The sequence below is a fragment of the Grammomys surdaster genome, unplaced genomic scaffold (genome assembly GCF_004785775.1).
Source record: "Grammomys surdaster isolate TR1022 unplaced genomic scaffold, NIH_TR_1.0 127, whole genome shotgun sequence".
NCBI lineage: Eukaryota > Metazoa > Chordata > Mammalia > Rodentia > Muridae > Grammomys > Grammomys surdaster.
This window is the reverse complement of record NW_021604585.1, coordinates 5,459,519-5,484,332: the sequence shown is the minus strand read 5'-3', so window position 1 is coordinate 5,484,332 and position 24,814 is coordinate 5,459,519. Positions and strand designations below refer to the sequence as shown.

The 24,814-nt window shown below is 44.4% G+C and overlaps 1 protein-coding gene across 1 annotated transcript in view; it reads right to left on the bottom strand.

Moving 5' to 3' along the window:
* The window catches only part of LOC114640748 (nesprin-2-like), a 154,360-nt gene that overhangs the window by 84,517 nt on the left and 45,029 nt on the right, over window positions 1-24,814 (bottom strand). The window contains exons 17-29 of the mRNA XM_028789805.1: window positions 22,845-23,072; window positions 18,324-18,506; window positions 16,452-16,577; window positions 15,698-15,819; window positions 14,659-14,797; window positions 11,531-11,662; window positions 9,392-9,544; window positions 9,103-9,312; window positions 7,462-7,563; window positions 5,927-6,046; window positions 5,629-5,826; window positions 3,679-3,852; window positions 1,842-1,973 (exon numbers count right to left, since the gene is read on the bottom strand). Of these exons, the coding sequence (XP_028645638.1) occupies window positions 1,842-1,973; window positions 3,679-3,852; window positions 5,629-5,826; window positions 5,927-6,046; window positions 7,462-7,563; window positions 9,103-9,312; window positions 9,392-9,544; window positions 11,531-11,662; window positions 14,659-14,797; window positions 15,698-15,819; window positions 16,452-16,577; window positions 18,324-18,506; window positions 22,845-23,072 (2,019 nt within the window). The remainder of the gene's footprint in view (window positions 1-1,841; window positions 1,974-3,678; window positions 3,853-5,628; window positions 5,827-5,926; window positions 6,047-7,461; window positions 7,564-9,102; window positions 9,313-9,391; window positions 9,545-11,530; window positions 11,663-14,658; window positions 14,798-15,697; window positions 15,820-16,451; window positions 16,578-18,323; window positions 18,507-22,844; window positions 23,073-24,814) is intronic.

Here is a 24,814-nt window from a genome sequence, read left to right as displayed (position 1 = left end):
GGTGACATTGGCTAGTGTTAGATTGTTTCCTTTTTTGTTGCTTGCTTTTTGAGACAAACACTCATGCTTTAGCCCAAACTGAGATCAAGTTTACAGAGATTCTCCTGCTTTCGCCTCCTAAGTGCTGGGTTTGTAGACAAAGTAGATTGTTTCTTGATATACTGTGGCTAACTTTTCAATGTATTCAATTCATGTAGGTGATTGGATGGCACATCCTGTAACTCTTATGTCCCACCTCACCCCAACGATTCCAGAATGCAGATCTATCTAATTGCGGGTCTATACCAAGTAGAAATGCAGTGTTCAACCCCAAGAAAATATCATTCTCTTAACTCCCTCCCCTTTTGGTTTTGAAATCTCACTGTGCATCCCAGGCAGTCTTCAAAGTCACAGTCCTCCTGTGTCAACTTCTGGAATGCTGGTATTACAGGGGTGTGTGTCAACAAACCCAGCCTGAAGACTTTCTATAATTCTGGAGGCAGGTGACAGATCTTTCGCATCTCATGGGCTATGTTCAGTCAGAATTACACTGTAAGATATGCTTTCTATTCTCATCTTATTTCTAACAGAGAAGGACTAAGTGACTGTGAGTACTCAGTCACAGATGGGACAGTCCCTATTCCCATTCCAAGGCTCAGAGAACACAGCGCAGGCGTGGGCAGGAGGACTGTAAAAGATGAGGGATACAGAGGAGTTCTGTGGAGTGCTGCCCAGTGAACTCACACCACTGTGATCACCTGCATAAAACCTGCACAAGAGCGAGCCAGTTAAAAACTATAGCTTGGGATCTGATGAGTCTTTGAATTTCCTCAGTTTCTGATGTTATGTCTCCCTTTCAGTTCTGATTTTGTTAATTTGGATACTGTCTCTGTGCCCTCTGGTTACCTAGGCTAAGTGTTGATCTATCTTGTTGATTTTCTCAAAGAACCACCTCCTGGTTTTGTTAACTACCAATCAAGGAGTGTACAGGGAGAGATCCATGGCCTCAGCTACATATGCAGCAGAGGACTGCCTTATCTGTCATCAATGGGAGGGTAGGCCCTTAGTCTTGTGAAGGCTTGATGTCCCAGCATAGAAGGATGCTAGAGGAGGTGGGAGTGGGTGAATGGGTGGAGGAGCACCCTTATAGAGGCAAAGAGGAGGGGGGAGGGGAGATGGGATAGGATAGAGGGTTGTGGAGGGGTTAACTGGGAAGGGGGATATCATTTGGAATATAAACAAATAAAATGATCAATTAAAAAATTTAATAGCTTGGGGCTGGAGAAACAGCTCAGTGGTTAAGAGTGGGCACTGCTTTTAAACAAGATCAGGGCTCAGTTCCTGACACCAATTTCAGAGAGATTACAACTGCCTGTAAATTCAGACCCAGGGGATATGACACCATCTTTTGGACCCCACAGGCACTGCACATTCACATGCATAAACACACACACACACACACACACACACACACACACACACACACACAAATATACACTTAATTAAAAACAAAATCTAAAATGTTTTTTCAGCATGGAGAAGGGAGGGGCTCCCAGGTCCTGCCCCTGACCATGGTGCTATTAGCAGTTAGTGGCTCCGGGAGAGGGAAGAGTTGCTGCTCTCCACCAGCAGGATGAGCCCATATCAACAAATCAGGACTGTTGGAAAGGGATACACTAGGGTAGTTGAAGGAGGGACTCCACACCCTCCTGAACATATCTGTCAGTGAGCCCTGTGATAAGTAACCTTGAGTTTCAATGAAACCATTCAGTCTCAAACCCCAGCAGCCTACCCAGCTCACCAGGCACTGTGGACCAGGCTTGTCATGGACCAGGCTTGTTATAAACTGAGAAGCATGGTACCTGGTAAAATGAAATCCTTTCCAGCAATCTTTCCTCCGTCTCTTCCACCAAACTCACAGAGGGCAGCGAAGAGACAAGAACTTCCAGGTCCTTCTCAAGAGATACATAGCTTTCATCAAATTCTTCCCATTTCTAGAGAATAAACAGTGGGAACAAGTTCCATGTAACGATGTTCATAAAGCCAAAGACAAACACTGAGATCAGAAGAAACTGAACCGTGGATGCCACGTGGTCTCCAGGTGCACCTGAGAGGTTATATACACACACTATCAGGCAGAACTCAGTCCCCAGTGGGATACGATCCCTTTGCTTTTGAAAGGTGCTGTATGTGTGTGTGTTTGTGTGTGTTTTAATCCCACTGGTATTAGAATGTGTTCATTTCCTTGCAGTGCTGGGGCTCAAACCCAGGGTTACACATGTGGCTGTACCATACTGATGTATGCCTCCTGTCTGGCACCGATGCTTTACGCTGGCACTGTAAAACTGGGTGATGGGATTAAGAGAAAAGGCCGATGAGTTGAGGCGCTATTGTGAGCACCCCGGTAAAAAGCTAACAATGTAAGAGTCTTGTTCCTACTGGGAAAGGCAGAGTGCTAATTTTGAAGAGCTTTTCTAAAATAGAAATTTCCTTCAGGTTATGCTTGTCTCTCTGATAGAACCCTAAAATTTAGTGGGCACAGTTCTACTGAGCTACCTGAAGCATACTTGGCAGACTCCCTGAGCTCATGGTCGGGGGTAGGAGGGGCAGGGTGCGCTTGTGCCCCTCCCTCACTATCTCCTTACCATTCGTGTCACCTTGTCCTACTTGTGGTGTTCAGAATATATTGTCCTACCTCCTCATACTGCTATGGTAGCCCACTGGCTAGAGTTCCTAAGCACTAAAGAACTAAGTTATTGACATTAAAAACTGTCTTTTAGAAAAATAACCTTAGTAATTTTCCTTTCAAAATAACAGTCACTTGACTTACAGAGCACTCACCGGGTCCATAAAACCTTTTAAAATCACCATTACTATAAAACCAATTTGTGGTGGTTTGAATATGCTTGGCCCAGGGAGTGGCACTATTTGGAGGTATGACCTTCTTGGAGGAAGTGTGTCACTGTGGGCACGGGCTTTAAGACCCTTATCCTAGTTGCCTGGTAGCCAGTCTTCTCCTGTTTGCCTTCTAAACGAAATATTGAACTCTCTTCTCCTGCACCAACTGGATGCTGCCATGGTCTCACCTTGATGATAATGTACTGAACTTCTGAACCTGTAAGCCAGCCTCAATTAAATGTTGTCATTTATAAGAGTTGCCTTGGTCGTGTTTACTGTTCACAGCAGTAAAACCCGAACTAAGACACAATTTGACAATGTAACTTGAAAATAAATATTGTCATCAAGAAATAACACTGTATTCATAACATAAAGCTGAACATCTCCTTTTCCAGATGTCCTTTCTGGGTGCACATCTGTTGTAAATGGTTTAGGGGGTTAAGGGGAAAGCTTTTAGGCTGAACAGGATTTTTCTTTGAACTGAGGCAGGATTGTCACAGAAGCATTTTCTGACCATGTTCTCAGTATCCCCAATGGCTTGTGAAGGAACCTAGACTGGCACCCATGAACTGCTTTATCCAAACCATCTCATCCGGTTCTCACGTGCCTTCAATGCTACCCATCCACAGACAAACCTACACCGTTCCATATGACAAGTCTCAGCTGACCTTTCATGAAGTGGGAAGGAGTCCAGGCTAGAACCAGGTCCACCTTCCTCAACTGTGATGCTCACACACACGCCTGCCACCTGTGGTGGGTGAAACCAGGCAGTCCAGCCAACAGGTGGTACAATGTGCATACCTGTAGCATGCTCTGAAGCTGGGCACCGCGCAGGCAGGCCTCTTCCTCCAGGGCTCTCACTTCCGCCACTTGCTCTGCTCCAAATCCCTCTCCCTTTTGTAATGAGGGAGGAAACATTGTTGCCGAATAGGTTTGAATCAACAACATGTCAGCCACAAGCTTCTGGAAAAATCCCTGTGCCATGGAAAAGGTTTCTAATATTTATTGTTGAATTAGGAAAATTATAAAGGCCAAATATTTTAATTCTTCACTCCAGTTCCTTTGACCAGCCTTCCTTTGGTACTAGTGGTGGGGGTGGTGTGTGTGTGTGTGTGTGTGTGTGTGTGTGTGTGTGTGTGAACCTAAGGCCTCAGGCATGCTAGCAAGGGCTCTTTGGCTGAGACATACTCCTCTTGCCTTAGTTTCTCAAAGCAGATGATGTTACAGAACTATGCTACCAAGCCTGACTTAATTTTGTTTTTTAATCCCTTATCTCAAGAGTTCATATATAGAATTATATGTATACATGTATATATGCATATATATGTACATAGACTCAAATGTATAAGCAAAGAAAATGAGAATTAAAGTGGACCAACCCCGTAGTCTATGAAAAACAGATGGAATTTTAACAACTTATAAAGAAATATTATCCTCAAGTAGTATTTCCACCAAATAATCTATTTTAAGCAGCAGCCATTAGTGTTAGTAAATTTCAGTTTCTGCTGTGGTCTAATTTAAGTTCTTCAAGTTTTAGAATGTTAGGAGGTGGCTAATAAATCTGAAGACAGGCTGGCTTCAAACAATGTTCAGTGTGTGAATCCGAGCAACCCACAGTCGACAGACAGGCTCCTCATTCTCAGCTCCCACTGAGACTCAACAAAATGGCCAAGCGAGTGGGATTTGCTGAGAGGCAGACAGGGCAGCTTTAGGATTGGGAGGTCATATTTCCATGGTGTCTGCATTTACCCAGCTGCTAATTCTAGCTGTTTGGAAGGGCCCCTTTATTATGTGAATCCCTCCTTCCACCCCCACAGATGGACAAATACGTAGAAGGTTTGTCAAAGCATCAGACAGGGCCCAGCACATGGCATGTCCAACCCGTGATCTATGAGCCCCATGTGGCAGGGGATAGGTACAAATACATCCCAACACAAAATCTAAGCTTATTTAAAACACATGACTTTGTGTGGGTGTGGGTGTGGGGTGTTGCTCTATTGCCTGGTTCCTGAGTACGAACTTGGCCAATGACAATGTCACCACAATGTCAAAAGGTTGGACACCACCGTGAGGGTGTTTCCACTCTTCCCTGGACGCTAGCAGAGTATTCCTCTTCTAAATTTTCTTAGATTAAGGTCTATTTACCAAAGGTCTAAGCTAAAACAGGGACTACGCTCTGTGTGTGTGTGGGGTGGGGAGGAGGGAGAGAGGGAGGGAGGAAGGGAAGAAGGGAGGAAGGGAGGGAGGGAGGGAGGGAAGGAGGGAGGGAGGGACAAACAAGCTCTTAGAATGTAGTCCTGGCTGGCCTGGAATTTGCTAGTAGACCAGGCTGCCTTTGAACAGAGATCTTCTGTTCAAAGTGTTCAGCACCATGCTAGGTTGATGGAAATTGGGAATACTAACTAAAGCATTAGTCTATAAACCTTCCTTTTGATTCCTGTTCTCAGGAACACTTTTCCTAACCCTCCTGAGTCAGTTTCTCCTATTACATGTTCTCAGAGGATGAATATACATTTAGTTATAGATTTGCTTAAAGACTTGTTGGTGAAATGACTGTTTTCTCAACAGAAAGGTCCACAGAGATAAGAAACAGAGTCTGTTTTTATCCATAACCTCATTCCTAGAAGTTCCCAGGTGAGATTTTGAAAGAGCTTGTAATTGGTGAAATGTTATGTTCTTCATCAGAGGGGTCACTAGGAAATTTCTCATCTTCGGGGACAACTGGAGGCAAGGGTCTTGAGGGGCTCTTACCTTGTGATCTTGTAATTGAGCTTTTAAAGCAGCCTTACTCCTGGCATGTTGTAAGGGGTCAGTCGCAAGCTTTTCTTTTCCGATTCTGACTAGCTCTGCCATGCCTTGAAGCAAGGCCTGCTGGCTCTTGGAGAAGAAGCGGCTGCTGAGTTCTAAGTATCTGGCCCTCAGGATTCCCCACATACTGTCAAGAACATCCTGAAAGGGAGAGAGCAGATCTCAGCTATGGAAATAAATCAGACAAAGAACACATCTAAATTCTTGGGAGGAAGACCCAAGTCCTTCTGCCCACACACACCTCTAACTTGTAAACATCCTGGAGTAAGACATGAGGGAAACGGAGCCTCTCCCCTTCGCTTCTTAGTTTGGCGACTTGCCTCTCGGAGTTCTGCAGCTCTGCTGTATGCATATCTGCTTTCTAAGGGAGAAACCAGACAAGAGAGAAGAGCCCTCAATAGATCAGGAAGCACACGGAGTTTCTAGCTAAAACAGAAACAAATGAAAGTGACAACTTCAGTTCCTACCACAGTCCCTGCCACCACCAATGTGCAGTTCTTTGTTGGTTTTCCCGGAAGTGCCAGGGTTGAATTTGTTCTCAGCACATTCTAAGCCTATACTGAACGAGGCATATGTGTCTATGGGGGTGGGAGGTGGGGGGTGGGGGGGTGGAGGGTGGGGTTCAGGGTCTCTTATCAGCGCCTCAGCGCTTCTCAAAACTACTACACCATTACCTTTCAAAAAAGTAATTAGCTTGGGCCGGAGGTGGTAGTGCATGCCTTTAATCCCAAATAATATCAAAATAATAATAATAATAATAATAATAATAATAATAGCAGCATGGCATGGTGGCTAAGGCAAAAGAGATTGCCAAATACAAGACCAGCCCAGGTAGATACTTCCCAAAAAATCAAAAATGAAAATCCAAAGAAAGAAAGAACAGAAAAACATCCAATCATCCATTTTCATGCCTCTGGAGATTAAACCCAGGTGTTCTGCCATGTGCTCACCCCAGCTCTCTCACTCCTTGGAACATGGTACGTCATCCTAAGGGTACATGCTGCTTTAATCACTGACAACTGTTTAAATCAAAGAGCTTTGGGCCATTTTCAGCTTCTGTAGCACGTACTGCTGCAGGGTCCATCCTTAAACAGCTCTGATGGATGGATCTTTGCATAATTATCCTTTCAGTCTGTCTGGTCTCAGAAAGCCCACGCTGGCTTTAAACTCTCTATTTAGTTGAGGACGACCTTAAACTTCTGACCCTCCTGCTCTCACCTCCCCAGTGCTGGAATTACAGGTAATCATGTTTGGTTTATTCAGTATTGGGGACCAAACCCCTGGCTTCATGCATGATAGGCACATATTCTACCAATGGAGCTACATCCTCTGCCTCTTATTTCAGCTCTTCAGAGAGAACACAGCCAGATCTCAGAGCTGTAATGGAACATGGTGGGTTTACGGTAAATGAAGGGAGCTACTGCTGAACAGAAGAGTACTAATGCCTAAAACCCTCACTTCAGCCTACTGATCCCTAGAAGCTGGCCTAACTGAGCTTCAGTGGAGGAGGGAAGGGCCTCAAATACCAACACCTTTGACAATAGAGGACATATTTTACCTTTGCCCATTGACAGGTGAAAATGAGGTCTATTGCTTTAAGATATTGTGCTCCAGGACATATGTGAGCTGTGAGTTCGAAGGTCAACAGTAATTGCTCTCATCTGAGCGACCACTTAAACGTCACCGACACTTACCAAGGGGTGTTTTAGACACACAGCTGATACTCAAGACTCTCTGGTCTGAGGTCAGGTTCACTTGAACATTTTGATTGTTTACCTGAAGCTGTTTGCCAATACTTTGCCCACTGATTTCATTCAAAGACTGTTGTAAAGCCGTCTTCTTCTTGATGAGTTGGTTGTATAATCGCTTTATTTCACTCTGTACATGAAAAAGGTCTGTGTAAGGAAGATGAGCAGTCTCACCTTAGACCTCCCTCCCTTTTAGTATGTAATTGGAAATTTCTGGAAAATTTAAGCATATCTAGACAGAGAGCCATCCACAGCCTATCTTTGTGCTCAATCATCACTAACTGACAGCCGACCCCCCCCCTCCCACTCCACCCCTGGATCTCAGGTACACCTAAGTCCCCTTCCCGTTGGATTATTTTGAAGCAGATACCAGACATCGAGACATCTCGTTAGCCCTTCTGGTGCTTTCTCTATTAAAGGATAAACAACTTCTCTTGCTAGAAATACTAGAACCTAATTCCATCATGTGATCAGTTGTCCAGACAAGGTGCACACTCCTGAAACTGCTTATAATTTTTCTTGTTCGTATTTCATTTGGGATATCACTGAGGGCTTCATATCACAACGGAGTCTGTGGTGGTTATCACCTCGACAGAATGCATACTTGGACAACTTCTCCTTTAATTGGCCGGCATCCCTATTCTTCCCCTTCCCTCCCCCTTCCCCCTCCCTTTCCCTCCTCTTCCTTCTTCTCTCACTTCTTAGATTCATATGTTTAAGAAAACCATGAGCCCCTCCCAAAAAGAAAGAAAGAAAGAAAGAAAGAAAGAAAGAAAGAAAGAAAGAAAGAAAACCATGAGCCCTTTGCTCTGGATTTGGCTGATAACACCCCTGGGTGCTAATAGGTTCTTCTTTCCTTATGTCTACTTTACTTGGATTCTAGAAATTTTACCAGATTCAGGTTTTGCAGGCTGGGGTGGGGTAGGGTGGAGTTTAGTGTGTGTGTGATGTATATGCACCTATGTGCATGCACAGGCCAAAAAAGTATTTCCTTCTGTCACTCACCACCGCCACCGCCACCACCACCACCACCACCACCACCACCACCACCACCACCACCACCGACAGAGTCTCTTTCCGAACCAGAAGCTTGCTGTTGTGTAAGCTGTCCAGCAAGCTCCCAGGATCTACCTGTCTCTGCCCCAGTCCCGAGATTACAGGTGTGCATGGCCATGACTGGCTTTTACATGGCTGCTGGGGATTTGAACTCAGGTCCTTCTGCTGTTATAATTTTTACCAAGCACTCTTATCCACTTCTCTAGGCCCTTAGGTTTGATTTTTATGGGCCATATCCCTTTGTAAATGGTGTTTTGTTTCATTTCTTTCTCATTACACGACTTGAGCAGATTTCTAAGTCGTCTGCCTCCAGACTCCCCCTTAACAATCCACCGAGGCCCTGGACTATCTCGGGATTGTCAGGAATAGTAACTGATCTCTCTGGGCTACGGTGTTAAATAAAACTCCTCTCCATGACAATCTCCATGTAGCAAACGTAGCACAAGAAAAGAAACATCATGTTAGATCATCTTGACAACCACAGCTCTGGAAGGGGGCCTCAGTTCCAAGCAGTCTCCCCACCAAGAGCAAAGACAGGCTTCACCATTCCCTCCCACTTCCTGTAAGAACTGTTGGCGACTGGGGTCCATCCAGCCCTGTGCCAGAGTCGCACCTGGTAGCTTCGGCTGTGGTCAAGGCCCGCCTTCAGGGATGAGCTCCTCCAGGCTGCGCTGCTCTGCGAACACTCCAGGCTGACTTTCAGAGCATCAATACACTCTGGTAGCAACGTGGCATCCTTGCCAGGCCAAGTCACAGCTTTCAGAAGATCCTCCTTCTTGTCGTCCAGAGCTAAATAAAGCTTCTTCAGCTCAAGAGCCAGTTTCTACAAGATGGAGAGGAAGGCAATGAGCCTCATGTATAGTTGCAGAAAGACAGACAGAAGGGCAAGAGGTGTGCTCTACCTGGAAGAACACCTGCTGGGCAGATGCATCCTCTCTGAGCAGTCCAGGCCTCTGCAGCAGCTCCTCCACGCTGCCCAGGCACCGACTGAGGCTCAGAAAGAGTTCAAATAATCTTTTATCCAAATTGATGTATGTTTCTTCTGTCATACTTCCCTACATCAAGAGGGAAAAAAAAATGTTAGGATTCCTTGCCTTCCTAAACTCGTTTTCCACATTTCCATTAGAGTGTACAATTTATATTATACTTTTAAAGAGGACTTGCTTTTAGTATTTTAATTACATGAATGTGTCTGTGTGTAGGTATATGCATAGAAGTGCACATGCCCATGGAAGCCAGAGCATCCGATCTTCTAGATTTCAATTCTAAATTTGAGATCTGGAGTTACAGAGGTTGTAAGTCACTGTGAGAACTGAGAGTCAGTCAGTTCCCCTCTCCTCTCCTCCCAGGCCTTCCCTCCACATCCCCTCTTCCACAGATCCATTCTTCCTCCAGTTCCCCTTAGAAAAGAACAGGCCTCTTAGGGATACTAACCAAATACGGCATATCAAGCTGCAGTGACACTAGGTACATCACCTTGTATTATGGCTGGATGAGGCAGCCCAGTAGGAGGAAAGGGTCCCAAAAGCAGGCACAAGAGTCAGAGACCCACTTCCACTGTTAGGAGTCCCATGAGAACATCAAGCTACACAGTCATAGCATATATGTAGAAGACCTAGGTCATACCCATGAGGGCTCCCTGACTGTCAATTTAGTGTCTATGATCACTTATGAGCCCTGGTTAGCTGGTTCTGTGGGTTATGTTCCCTTGGTGTCTTGTACCCAAGAGTAGTACTCTTAACCACTGACCTTAATTCTCTGGGCTTAATTCCTAAAAAAACTTACCATAAATTGTTTCAACTAATGTTCACTAGATAATAGACTAACTAGTGTTTTTATTAACTGGTAAACTAATCTACTTGTTCTTTGAGTTATACTGTAGAATATAAAATAAAGATTTTTTTCTAACATTGAGAAAAACAAGCTGAAGAATACCAGGCAAGTGAGTGTTGAATGAAATTAAAAGGGACCCCCCACTAGGTGAGGGTCTTCCTTAGTGTAGGCACCCAGGAGAAGCTGCAGATCTCCTCCTCCTCCAGCTTCCTGCCTCTACATTTTTGAGGCGTTCAAACACTTCGTTCAAACTGTGATCAGCTCAGGCTGATCTTGAACTCACAGACCTCCTGCTCCTGACTCCTGAGTGCTGGGATAGCAGCTTTTCCTCACTTCAATGTAGAAACAGTGGGTTAATTTAGAATAGCTAAGAGAAGGGTACTTACATGGGAGGTGCTTAAGGTGTTAGCTAGGAAGGGAAGGCAAAAGATAGAGATGGGTGGTGGAAAGGGAAAGTTGGAGGGTCAGCTATGTGTTGACTGTGGAAGCTCAGGCCACTTTGATGGGTCCATTTCCAAGGGGGCAGCCCCCAGGGGCTGAGCTGCCATGGGCTGGTAAGTTTGGGAGCCATATCTCCATGCTAGCATAAGGTGTTGGAACCAAGTTTTTCTTTGCCCTGAGTTCCTGACTATTTACAAATATGTTGGGAGTATGCCATAGCCCCTAAGTCATTAACTAGCCTGCTTCCACTCAGCCTCACCTGTGACTCACTTCCTTAGGTCTTAGCTGATGGATACCTATCAACACCCGGCACTCCATTCAGCATTAAACTCACTCAAGGTTACCTATGCTCCTTCCCTACCCTTCCCATCCCAGAACACTCTGTAGACATCACTAATCAATTACCACCCCCTCTCACACACACACTAGCTGATCCTGGGCCGAAATTCAGAAGTCTTTGCATGTAATGCTTTAGGTAGCCACTGCAAAATTCACCAGAGCTGGCAAAGGGTTAGGAGTGAACCTCAGTGAGACAGTATTTGCCTAGAGCATGTAAAGTCCTGGGCTCAATTCCCAGCACCACACAACCAACCAAAATCAGCAAGTTTAAAAAAAAAAAATCCCAATTCTAACCTAAGACTCATTCCATTATGACTCTATTATTTGTTCAGTGAAGGAAATTATGACCAATGTGCATGCTGATGTCATAGTTTTCTCTTCTCAAAATATTATTGCAATGTTGAAAATACACAATATGTAATTTCTACCTGTGCCTGAATAGTGTTTGCTTCTTGACGTAGCTCTTCAAGTTGGGTGATGTAAGCTTGCAGTTCGTCAGCTGTAGGACATCTAAAGTTATACATGCTGACACTGGGCAGAGTACTCATAGTTACGGCCACCTATTTGGAAAAGAGAAACCTAGTTAGTGATGGCTGGCCAGAGACCCTGCTGAAGCTAATGTAAACAGGTAAGACTGGCTCAGCATTCAGTCTCTGAGTTCCCCTCAGGGAGCTTCTGTAGCTTGTCTCTATGAAGAGAGAACCCAGGGTCCGCTTAGATATTAAAATGAGGGAGAAAACACAAATAAAGGAATTAATAAAACCACTAATTTATAAATGTCTGTATATGTGTATGTATTTACTTATTTATTGAACCCAGGGTCTTCTGTATGCAAGCCAAGTGTTCAACCACAGGGCTACGTTCTCAGCTTTAACCTCCCAATGTAATAGGTGAGAGTAAACCACAAACTTAGCCAGTGTTTAACTAGTCTATTTATCACATACTAGTTCATTTACTAGTTGGCTCCTTGTATAGCCAACTCTTAGAATGGAGATATAAATCACGTTTAGGAAAAGGCCTTTAGCCGGGTGGTGGTGGCACACGCCTTTAATCCCAGCTCTTGGAAGGCAGAGGCAGGCAGATTTCTGAGTTCGAGGCCAGCCTGGTCTACAGAGTGAGTTCCAGGACAGCCAGGGCTACACAAAGAAACCCTGTCTCAAAAAACAAAAAAACAAAAAAAAACAAAAAAAAAAAAAAAGAAAAAGAAAAGGCCTTTAATTCCTGGACTTCAGAGGCAAAGGCAGAGGCAGCCTGGTCTGATCTACAGAGTGAGTTCCAGGACAGACAGGGATATATGGAAAAATTCTGTCTTGAAAAACCAGCCCCCCCCCAAGACAGAACAAAAACAAATCACAGTCAAGGATAGATCCACATTTGATTTGTTATTGAAAAGGCAAGCAAACATTGAAAATGAACCATATTTCAGAAGGAAGAATGAATTTTGAGTAAATTTCTCAAATTGAAAAATATTTTATAACACCAATGGACATGCCAAAGTGGATGGGGAAAAGCCTATGCACCAGTGGATGGACCTATAAGTATATGGGCACCACAAATTAGAATCAGTGGGTTAGCTGGGCAGTGGTGGTACATACCTTTAATCCTAGAACTCAGGAGGCAGAGGTAGACAAATTGAGTTTGAGGCCAGCCTGTACTACAGAGTGAGTTCCAGGACAGCCAGGCTACAGAGAAAACCTGGCTCAAAAAACTAAATCAGTGGGATATATATGAGGGCTTTAAATAGGTATGGCCCCGTAGACTCATGTGTTTGAATGTTTGGTGCATGGCAGTAGTAGGAGCTGTGTCCATGTTGGAGTAGGTGTGACCTTGTTGGAAGAAGTGTATCACTGTGTAGGTGGGCTTTGGGGTCTCATATGCTCAAGTTCCACCCAGTGTGGAGTTTCGGCTCCTCCTGGCTGTCTCCTGCAGAAGACAGTCTTCTTTTGGCTGCCTTCAGATCAACATACAGAACTCTCAGCTCCTTCTCCAGCACCATGTCTGCCTACACAATGCCACACTTTCTACCATGGTGAAAATGGACTGAACCTCTGAAAGCCAGCCCCAACTTAGTGCTTGCCTTTATAAGAGTTGCCTTTTGGAGGCTGGAGAAGAGCACCGACTGCTCTTCTAGAGGTCTTGAGTTCAATTCCCAGCAACCACCATAGTGGCTCACAACCATCTGTAATGGGATCGGATGCCCTCTTCTGGTGTGTCTCAAGAGAGCTACAGTGTACTCACATACATAAAATAAATAAATAAAAGAAAAAAAAAAAAAGAGGTGCCTTGGTCATGGTGTTTCTTCATAGCAAGAAAATTCTAAGTCAGGACTAAAATTAGGAGGGAGTGGGGGTGGGGAGAAGTTGGAGAAAAGGAAATTGAATATGTCAATATGATCAAAATACAACATATATGATCATACATATGTCATGTCTTAAAAACTCACTGAAAATATTATACTGACAAAACAGGTTGTGGTGATAGAGGACTCTCCTGGGAGGCGGGGCGTGGGGGAGAACTGACAGGCACTTTAAAAGACACTTCTGTACGTGCTTTATAGTATTGTTAACAAGAAGAAACCAAGACAAGCCCAACCTAGGAGGTTAATTCAGCTCTGAATGGTCAAATAAGGTTCTGAGCAAGAAGTAAATTCCCACCAGCCTGGTGATTAGAAAATCATGGGCACCTTTGCCCAGGCCATCCAAGTACATGGCTCACTGTTACAGCTGATGGCCCACAGCTATAAGGCTGTGCTACTCACCTGTTTCAATGGGAGAGAACTCAGCCTGAACAAGGCCTACAACAGCAGTGGTGTGTGCTGGAGGGAATACATACTGACAGGTGCCATTGGCACGGCTGGCACATGGTAGGTCCCTCAGAATCTTCTGATGAATGAATGGTATGCATGAACCACTCTAGTGTTTGTAAGGTGTTTTGTAGAACTTAGTACATGCTATTCGTTCAACAGACAGACACTAAGACTCCATGATGCCATAGGCACTACACTAGGTATTCACGTGAACCAAGCATACATGGACTTTCTTCTCTGACCTTCTAATGGGGAACATGGATCATTACAGTTTAAATTCAGAGTGTCCCTTGCAAGCTGTTGATGGTGCTGTGGAAGGTAACCTAAAGACGTGAAGTCTTTCTGGTGGATGTGGGCCGTTGGGTATGGGTTTTGAGGGAAACAGCATGGCTCTGCTTCTGGATCCCCCTCTTCCTGGTTACAAGCCATGTCATAAGCACCTGCCATTGTAGAGGGAGCTGCCCTAGCTACCATGTCTTCCCCTTCACAGATGACCTCCTGAAGCCACGAGTCAAGGCCATCCATCCTCCCAGCGACACGTGGACCAGCTCAGAGGCAGAGAAGAAAATGGGCACTGTAGTGAGCTCTAGAAGCAGAGAAGGGGGCACTGCAGGAGCATGAAGGGAGGGCTGGGCCTAGGGAAAAAGCCATGAGGCTCTTTAGTTTCTGAGAATAAAGCAATACATCATGCAGAGCACGCAAGGTCTAGATCAGCCTTTCTGGGTTCCCGAGACAGAGATGCACACAGACCTGAGGCTCCACCAGCTGAGGCGCAGGGGGATTTGGTCTTGATGTTAGTTCATGGTGAAGATACTGCCATTTGTCACCACTCTGGCCCCGAGGTGGCGAGGCTGAGTCTGAAGCTGCATTTCCAGGACTGGGGACCTTGCTGCTTTTTGAGGAGGAAAAAAAAGGGGGGTATATATAAACACAGAGACAAAGGGGGGTATATATAAACAGAATTGACACAGAGACAATCTCATATTACATTTAGCCAGTGTTTCACACAGAATTTAAGAATAAGCAATTCTCCCGATAATAAATATCCAAACGGGGCTGAGTGGGCTGGGGAGTTGGCTCAGACATTAAGAGCACTTACTGCTCTTGGGGAGGACCCAGGTTTAGTTCCCAGAACCCACACAGAAGTTCACAGTCCTCTGTAAATTCAGTTTCAGGGGACTTGACGACCTCTGCTGACTTCTGTGGACACCAGGCGCACAGGTGGTACACATACATACACAGAGGCAAAATATTCACTCAAACACATAAAATAAACAACTTTTTTGATGGGGTTGGGGATGTCACTCAGCTGGTGGAGCGCTTCTAGTTTGCATGGTGCCCTAGTTTGATTGTCACACGAGGCAGTAGCAGTGTGGCAGTGCATAGCTATAATCTTAGTATTCGCGGCTGGAGGCAGGAGGATCAGACAGCCATATAACAAGTTTGAGGCTACTCTGGGTTACACAAAACCCTGTCTCAAACTAAATTAAAAAAAAAAAAAAAACAAACCCAAACAGTATATCTAACAAATGTCCAACATAGGTAAAAATGCTTCCTCTAAGGCTGGAGAGATGGCTCGGAGGTTAAGAATACTGGCTACTTTTCCAGAGGACCCAGGTTCAGTTCCCTGCACCCACATGGTGCTCACAATTGTCTCTTACTCCAGTTCCAGGGGATCCGACACTCTCTTCTGTCTCCTCAGGCTCCGGGCATGCAGTGGACCACAGGCATACCTGCAGGCTGGACGCCCACACACCTAAGACACTGAGAGAAGCTAAAAATGCTTCACCTGGAAGCTGATCGCTGATCTGCATCTTCATCCTCTTGGCGACACGGCAGCCATGTTTTCTTAGCGTTCAGCTCCGTGAACCTGATGAAATCTTTCTGCTCCAATGGTTTTAACTCCAGAATCTACAAGGGAATGCAATGTGAATGGCTTAATCCATCTAGCTTTTCCTGTTAGCACTCTAAAATGCTTTCCGCTGGAATCATCTAGCTTTGGACAATTCAAGTCAGTGCCGCTTCTCTTGCTTCCTTAGTCTTACCGTCTACTTCTGCAAAACTTAGCTAAATGCTTTGGCTGTGCCTTACTGATGGACCTCTTCTTGCCTTGAATGTGCTAGGTCCTGGGTTCTATCCCCAGCATTGCAAACAAACAAACAACAAACCCAAAGATACAATGATCTAGCAAAAACATAAAACAACCACACAATAGCCAACTGTTATTTAAACTATATTGGGTGCACATGGGAAAATTACCAATGAACACGCTTGGATAAGCAAAGGAGGGCTGAGGATACAGCTAAGTTTGCTCTGGGGGTGGTCACTTACTTTGATTAAGATGCAACCTAATGGAGGATCAAGGTTTGGTCCCCAGTGGAAGTAGACAGAAGCAGTACAGTCAGGGACTCCCTGTGCAGGCCTGAGCACCCATACTTTAGTTACAATGTAGCCCTCCAATGGCAGCTGGAGCTTTAACCCAAAGAGAAACACCATCTAGAAGGCTGGATTCTGGTCCTTACAACTGGGATGGTGTCAATTACCTGTGGCTGGGGAACGTCCTTCTGTCTGCTGAACTGTGGTCTTTCAGTTACGACGGATTCAAGCTCAGAAAGGCTAGCTGGATGGACGATGGCATGGGGCTCTGACTGTTTAAGAGTGGAGGGATGCTGAAAAACCAACCAACATATGTACGTTCCATGATGGCAGAGTAATTATTTAAGAAGACCCATATGGATCTTAGCTACCAATATGGTGTTACTATTTACTGTGCTTTTTTTTTTAAAAAAAAAAAAAAGGTTTTTTTTTTTCCCTCTCTTTTTTTTTTTTGGTTTTTTGAAATAGGATTTCTCTGTGTAGTCCTGGCTGTCCTGGAACTCTCTGTCTCTGTAGACCAGGCTAGCTTTGGATCCAGAGATCCACCTGCCTCTGCTTCCTGAACGCTGGAACTAAGGGCATGCACCACCACCACCCAGTTGTTTAACGAAACTTCATGTTCTTATTTAATATCAACTTCTGGAGCTACGACCTCTAGTGAGGTGATCATCTTCGACCATCTCATCTCCTCAATCCAATTTGTCCAGTGAATTTGTAAAAGCCCGGAAATTTATTATCCTTTTTAAAAGAGCAAAGTTAAAAAAACAAAACAAAACTCGAAAAGAACCAAGAGGGATAGTATTACGTTTTTAAATTAAAGTATCCCTTATGTCTACTTTACATTTTCTTAAAGAGGAAAGCCTCAGGATGACAGAGAGACCACGTAGCCCGTGTGCCCAAAGGCAGCCTCATTCCTGTGACTCTAAGTCCCCAAGTGGGAACTACTCACAAGCTTTCATGCAAATCTTCTGCAGTGAGATCCACTTCTAAGATGCATGTTTACACTTAAAAACACAAAATGCTTTAGACGTCATGAGAACACTTTAACTATTAGATAAATATGTATTTATAAATCAGGGACCAAAGCACTCTGGAAACAGACGTTGTTTTCATGAAGTAATGTCTTATTTGATTACTTTTTTTTTTTAGTTAGTTTGAGACAGCGTCTTACTATGTAGGCTTGGCTGGCCTGGAACTTGATATATAGAGCAGGCTGGCCTTGAACTCATAGAGAGATCCATCTGCTTCCTGAGTGCTGGTATAACGATGTGCACCACTGGTTTGTTTATTTATTTATTTATTTATTTATTTATTTATTTATTTATTTATTTTGAGACCTGATATATTGCCAAGGATGTGCTTGAACTTTTGATTCTCCTGCCTCTACCTCCCCAGTGCTAGGATTACCTGCTGTGGTGGGGACTGAAGTCAGGTCTTCATGCATGTTTGGCAAACATGCTTGAGCTATAGTCCTGATATAAACCTTTAATAGTATCCACCTATATGTATATATTTTCTATGATGTGTTCATCTTCTAGCCAATTGGAGCCAATCAAATTCATTACTTTTATTAAAAAATTTAAAATATTGATGTGTGTGTGTGTGTGTGTGTGTTGTGTTCATGTGGAAGTAGGTTGACAATTTGTGGAAATTGGTTGTCTTCTTTGGTTCAGGGAGTTGAACTCACGTCATCTGGCTTGCAGGGCAAGTTCTTTACCCCCTAAGACATACTGCTTGCTCCCCAAATTCCTGTAAAATCTACCCTTCCCCATGAAGAAGCTTTTATATCAGAGCTCATGGTCAACAGAATCCTCAGTGTCACTGAATCCACCCAAGCCAACCTGCTGCCATCACCCACTACCTAGGCCCAGAAACCTGCACAGAGAAAGGGAAGCACAATCCCGCAATCCCAGAAGCCCCTGCGTCTCTCCTTTCTCCTATGACTCTTTAATGAGGATAACGTCTCTGCCTTTGCTTTGTCATGCCATCCCAGAGTACTGTTGGCAGGCTCTGGGATGTCCGCACATCCTCATGCCTACCTGGTCCTCACTGTACTTCTCCTGAAGCATCATCTGGACCTTTTCCAAGTTGTACTTCACAGTCTTGAGTTTCCAGGAAAGGGCTTCGGCCTCATGCTGAGTGGCCCCGCAGTCTCCCAGGCCCTGGTCTTTGCAAGTCTCTAACAGAGAGATGACCTTGTGTTCAATCTCTGTCAGCATAGCCTAGGAGAGAACATCCTTGGATTACCCACAGTGGATTTCAGGAGGGTAGAGTAGGGGTTGAACCAGAGGCAATGTGGATGCATCCCATCGCTACCCTAACCCACGGAGTCAGTCTCCAACACAAGTGGGATTTAGTTTCTTTATCTGAGAATATGAAAGTTCCAGAAACAGGATGAAAGGGACCTTGGGAAAACACAAACTTTGACATGATTCTGTGCTGAAAACCAGGGGTGGAACTAAATTAATCCAGAGTGCAGATGTTATAGTAAGTAACCCTGTAATCTCTTTAGAAAATATGACAAGAGTATGGTTCCTGCTTGTACTGGCTGGTTTTGTATGTCAACTTGACACAAGCTAGAGTCATCAGAGAGGAGGGAGCCTCAGTTGAGGACATGCCTCCATGCATATAGCTGTAAGGCAATTTCTCAGTTAGTGATCAATGGGGGTGGTGGTGGGGGGCAGTCACTGGTAGGTGGTCCATCCCTGGGATGATGGTCCTGGGTTCTCTAAGAAGGCAGGCTGAGGAGGCCATGAGAAGCAGGCCAGTAAGCAGCATCTTTTCATGGCCTCCGTTAACTCTTGCCTCCAGGTTCCAGCCCTGCTTGAGTTCCTGCCCTGACTTCCTCTACACACCAACTTGCTTTTTGGTCATGGTCTTTGATGCAGCAATAACAACCCTAACTAAGACATTGCTGGGTAACAACACATGCAACTTAGTCTACATGGGTTTGAATTCCAATCTTACCACACACGAGCCATGTTTGTTCAGGAACTCTAGGGGTGTGCCTCAAGTAATCTTTAAAATAGAGATAATGACAGAATTTACCATCTAGATTCATTACGAGGAATCAATCAATTAACTGTATATTTTTGCCTTAATGTATGTGCTTTGTGTTTAATGACTTAAAATCACGTAGTGAATGTGAGCACAAGATTAAGTGGAAAACCTGAATGCTTCCCTCACCTCTAATCTTTCTGTTGTAGCCCAAGCGTCAATCAAAGGAAAAAAGAATTTCACACAAATATTAGACAGTTCCTCCTTGCTCATTCCTTCCTTTCTCAAGCAAATTCAAAAGATCAGAAGAACATGGCAGTAATTTAGAACTTCAAATGCTTAGTGACTGATACCACCTGCCAATCTACACATGAATCTAAAAATAAATCGGCTATAGAAAGTGCATTTCCCAGTAAGTCAGGCTCTTTGCATTCCTTCTCAACGTATTCCTGCACTCTCTCAGGAGTTCATCCTTCATGCCAACTGGCTGGGCACAGGGTCGGCTGCCATGCATACACCAGATCCCAGCCAAGGCCACTGGCACAAAAACCAACTTGGGACTAAAGCCAAGTTCAGTTAAAGAAACACTACACCTCCAAATAGACTTTCTAATAACATGTCTTGTAAAACCTTTATACCAGAAAACTACTTACTGCATCCTGGTGGGCTCTTCATGGCCTCGACAGCACAGACTTCCACACCCCTAGCCTTTGGAGTGGGCTGTTCCCAAAGGCAGTCACAACTGTATGCTGGCTTGCTTACCCACACAGCAGTTTTAAGCAAATATTTTATATGTCTACAAACAGAAGCTTCCCATCGACCATTGCAATAGCTAAAAACCAGATATTCCATGACTCGCTCACTCCTGCTTGTTCCTGCTTTACTTAAGCTGTTCCCCAGCCTTCTGTTTACTAATTAACGCTGTCGTAAAGATTTCTTTTAAATTTTAATTATTTATTTTTTTGTGTGTATGGTGTTTTGTCTGCATGTGTGTTTGTGTATGTGTGTGCAGTACCCTCAGAGGCCAGAAGAGGGCATCAGATCTCTTGGGACTGGAGTTACAGATGGTTGTGAGCCACCATGTGGGTGCTGGGAATTGAACACAGGTCCTCTGGAAGAGCAGTCAGTGTTCTTAACATCTCTAGCCCCTTAGATTAGTTTCTCAGGATCAATCTTTATAAATCTCACTAGGTAGTCTTGGCTGGCTTGAAACTTACTTTGTAGACCAGGTTAGCCTTCAATTCAGAGATCCACCTGCCTCTGCCTGTGATCAATGGCATGAGTTACCAGGGCCAGCAAATATTTTCTTTCTTTAAAAAGTTTTTTTTTTAAATTTCCTTAGTTTTTGTTTTCTTTCTCTCTTTCTTTCTCTTCTTTTTCTTTTTTAATTTATTTTTCTGAGTCAGCACTTGGAGGGTAGATGCAGGCAGATCTCTGAGTTCCAGGATAGTCTGCTCTACAAAAAAAGTTCCAGGTCAGCCTGGGCTACAGGGTGAGACCCTAGTTTGCTGTTTTGTTTTCAAAGACATTATAAGGTCAAAGGAAAAGAACATTTTATATTCTCCCAAGGAGTGACCTTCCAAAATGTTGATTCAATCAGATAAAACTACTAGACACTAATCATTTTTTCTAATTTTGTCAGGATATTATCAATTTTATGATTGTAAAAAAGAAAGAGAGAGAGAGAACAACAAAATTGCTGTTTTAATTCACACACTTTGTGTCTTGAGACAGGGCCTCAGTTAGCCCAGGCTGGCCACAAATTCACTATGTAGCCGAGAATGACCATGAACTCTGAACTTTCTGCTCTGCTCCCAATTGCTGGGGTCATAGGTTTATGGTGCTCAGGACTGACCGAAGGGCTTTCTGCATGCTGAGCAGGCCCTCTACCAACCCCAGTGCTCATCCACGTTTTTAATTTTCACTTCAAGCATTAAATTATCAAATATATTGTTTTCTTAACTGATCTATTTGTCCTCTGGCCACTTTCCACCGTAAACTTCTCATTTTTTACAGAGCATCGAGGGCCCTTTATGTTTCAATATGAAACCATTGGTGTCAATACTGTCATATAAATGAAAGCAAAGTGGTCTTGTTGATCGGTACTTTATTTTCCTATAATGGGTTCAAAGCCCACCATTGCTAAACTCAAATTTCTATATATTCAGTTTAAATATAGTTTAAGTATTTAAATATAGTTCAAGTGAAGCATATTTTCAGCCATTTGTAGCCTGAAAACCGCACCCTCGCTTTGTCAGCTACAGGTAAGACTAGTCAATAAAATGCCTCGTCTTCCTCCATCCAGGTTCTCCATTGTGTTAGGCCATTAACTACATGCCTAAGACCCCTGGGATTCCATGTCACACCCCACTACCCTCTGGGAAGAACTTCCTTGTTCTAAGTCTAAGGACTCATAGTCCTACCAAGTCTGCCCACAGCAAGCTTCTTGGGTGCTACTGCCCCCTGGTGGGCATATCTTATCTTTGCATAGTCCAGCACTCTTCAAAATGGATGCAAAGCAGCCAGAGGATGGGGACCCTGGTGATAACCAAGCCAACTGCATGAGGGCTAACTGTTGTAGCAAATCAGCATCAGACAGCCTTCAGGACCTGGAGTTCAAACTTGAGGATTCTTGGGGTACAACTTAGTGTCTCCCTGATCTGTTACTGGTCTAACTTTACCCCTGGGAAGGCTAACCAGAATAGACAACTATTACAAGTGACTATCAAGCCTGCCCTGTCACCTCCCCTTGCAGGTAGTTCTGGGTAGACCCACTGAGACAAGAGGGTATCTCCATACCTGGTAGGAGGCCAAGGCTGGTCTGCTGGGCACAGCTCGGGGAGAGGCCACTTTAGGCAGCCAGCAAACCTCTGCTGTTGTGACAGCAATCACACCGCTGAGATGTCGTCATCCCAGGCCCTCCCTGGAGAGACGCACAAATCCCTGCCTTTGGGCTGAGCCACCAAGCTTTCCTCAGAGTGACTTCAGACAAGGAAGCTAACCTCCTCACCCTTCCCAGGCTCAGGGCACCCCTGCTAACATGGCACAAAGCTTTCTCTGGTCTCCTCAAGCTTGGTCTCCTCAAGCTTGGTCTCCGCAAGCTTGAACGTTATGCCATTTCATTTCGTTCCGATGAGCTCACTATTTATTCCCAATAATCCTGTGACTATGGATCACAATAGCAGATACTGGGTGCAGTTTAATGCTAGACATCTGTGAGTTTATCTCATTTAATCCTGACAGAAATTTCTGTGAGCTAACCTATGCTGCTAGAAGAGAAAAATCAGGTTGAGAAGGGAATTGGTCAATGTTCACAGTTAATGTGACCCTGGGCTGGTTCCAGTTTCTCGACTCTGAGCTGTTATTCACTCCTATCCCCTCAAAGGGGCTGATCACACAAAGAATTTCAAAGTCTCACCAGAAAACGAAGAGCTGAGGCCACAACTAACCGTGAACTTTAGAAAGGCATGGGAGAAGCATACTGCTGCTTTAAGAGCGAGTCGCCCCACCTTGGCAGGAGGTTGGTGACTAGGTAAACCCTCACTCCTGCATGCCTGTCTTACCTGGCACCCAGCCAGCTCCTCTTCCACCACCTGCTGCATGTCTGTGTCTAAAGTTTCCGGCTCAAACGCCACGTTGGCTCGGTGCAGCCACAGCTCCAGCTTGGCTACCTGGGTCTTGCAGACACGGAGGACGTCTGCAGGCTGAGGCCTACTCTCCACTGTGGTCTCAAAAGCTCCTTGTTCTCGAGGAAAGTCCAGGAGTGCAGCCTCAATGGGGGGTGTGGCACCCTAAAGTGAAGCCAAAGATAATTTAGCAGTGAGGAGCCAGGAATCCAAGGCTTTTCCACTACCCAGGGCATGGAAAGACCTGGGAAGCTGCTTCCTCCTCTTCCCCTCCTCCCCAATTAAAAGAAACAAAGTAAGGACAGAAGGAGGAAGAAAGGGAAAGAAAAATGCACCTCCACACTCATAGCAACAGGCACGTGACCTGGTGGCACGGGTTTCCTAGCAGCTGAACTTCGTGTACACAGGTACAGTATTCCCGGGCACAGAGGCGGAGAGTGGCGATCCCCGGGAGACAGGTGAGAGAGAGTGTGAGGGTGTGTGTCCCAAATACTTCAGGGAACTGGCCAGTGCTTAAAGCGGCATGACACATGATGATTAAGCAAGGCATTACACGGCTGCAAAGCCAACGACCAAAACCAAACCAGAAATATGGCCTCTTCATGCTGGCGGGCTGCAATCCGTCACACGATTATAACACCTCCCCAAGTAGCAAGATTACATTTTAGTTTCTCTTTACCCATCTAAATTCTCTATTAAAAACAGCTTGGGGCAAGTAATGAACTTCCTGGAATAATACAGAATGTTTTCTCCCTTCCCCCCAGAGAAAAATCACTAAACTCCCTTTTGTTTTTTCAGAAGAGGAGTTAAGAACTGCTTTGGTGTGAAGTTTGAATTAAGTGTGACATATTTTCTATGTATTGAAACAACTGGCTCTCTTACCAACACAAGAGCAAACTTCCTCCCAGATAGAAGATGAAGCTATGCTAATGCTTATGTATTTATTTGTTTCCACATGGAGGTAAAGATTGGTTTTAACACGATAGACTTGCCTGATACTGAAGGACCTGCCCTCTCCCAGAATATACAGAGAGGACATTGACCCTTCTAGAGAAATCCTTCTAGAAATACGGATTTGCATTCTGATCTGAGAAATACTAGTCTCCATGTGTTTTGTGTTAATTAGAATTAAAATGAATCACAACATTTTCCACTTTAAGACTGTGTGTAAACGTGTTAGCATCTATCTAATGAAGCACAGCTGAGACAAACAGCTTCTAACAGGAGTTGCTCACACATGGGCATCCTACCTCAAAAATATAACCTCAGAGGGGTTAGCAGTCTACCTACTACGTTACATGTCTTTGTTCTTTTCCAGTAAAATGCTATTTCTTAGGCTTGGGTATCCTCAGTGGTAGGATATTTGTCTGTTGTGTGAGTAGCCGTGAGTTTGGTCCCTAGCACACCAAACCCCTAAAACAACAACGACAACACAACAAACAAAACCAACAAAATGTCTGCCTTCATCCACCGATTTTTACAGTTTTCTTCAAGGTTGACAATCTCTGTTCTCCCAGTATTTTCCTTGAGCCTCACTCTCACACACTGCTCTGCCCACCCTCACTCCACAGCTCTCAGTGGTCATTTTTAAGGCAAACAGTCACTGGGATTACTGTCTGACATATATTTCTAGCCTAACTTGTTATATAAATAACTGATTAGCTATTTCCAAGTTTTGAGATATGACTATACCTTAGTGGCAAAGCCTGTGTGGGCTTCTTTTTTCTGCTATCTGACACCATCAGTTATAATATTAACTGGATAATCTGTAATAACTAATTTACCACCTATCTTCTTAATTTATTCAACATTTTTATGTGACTGCCTCTGGCAGGCCATGTCCATACGTTTTAAGTGGCAGTATTGTGCTTTCCGCTCTCTTACTGCCTTACTTCGTGAGGAAATGA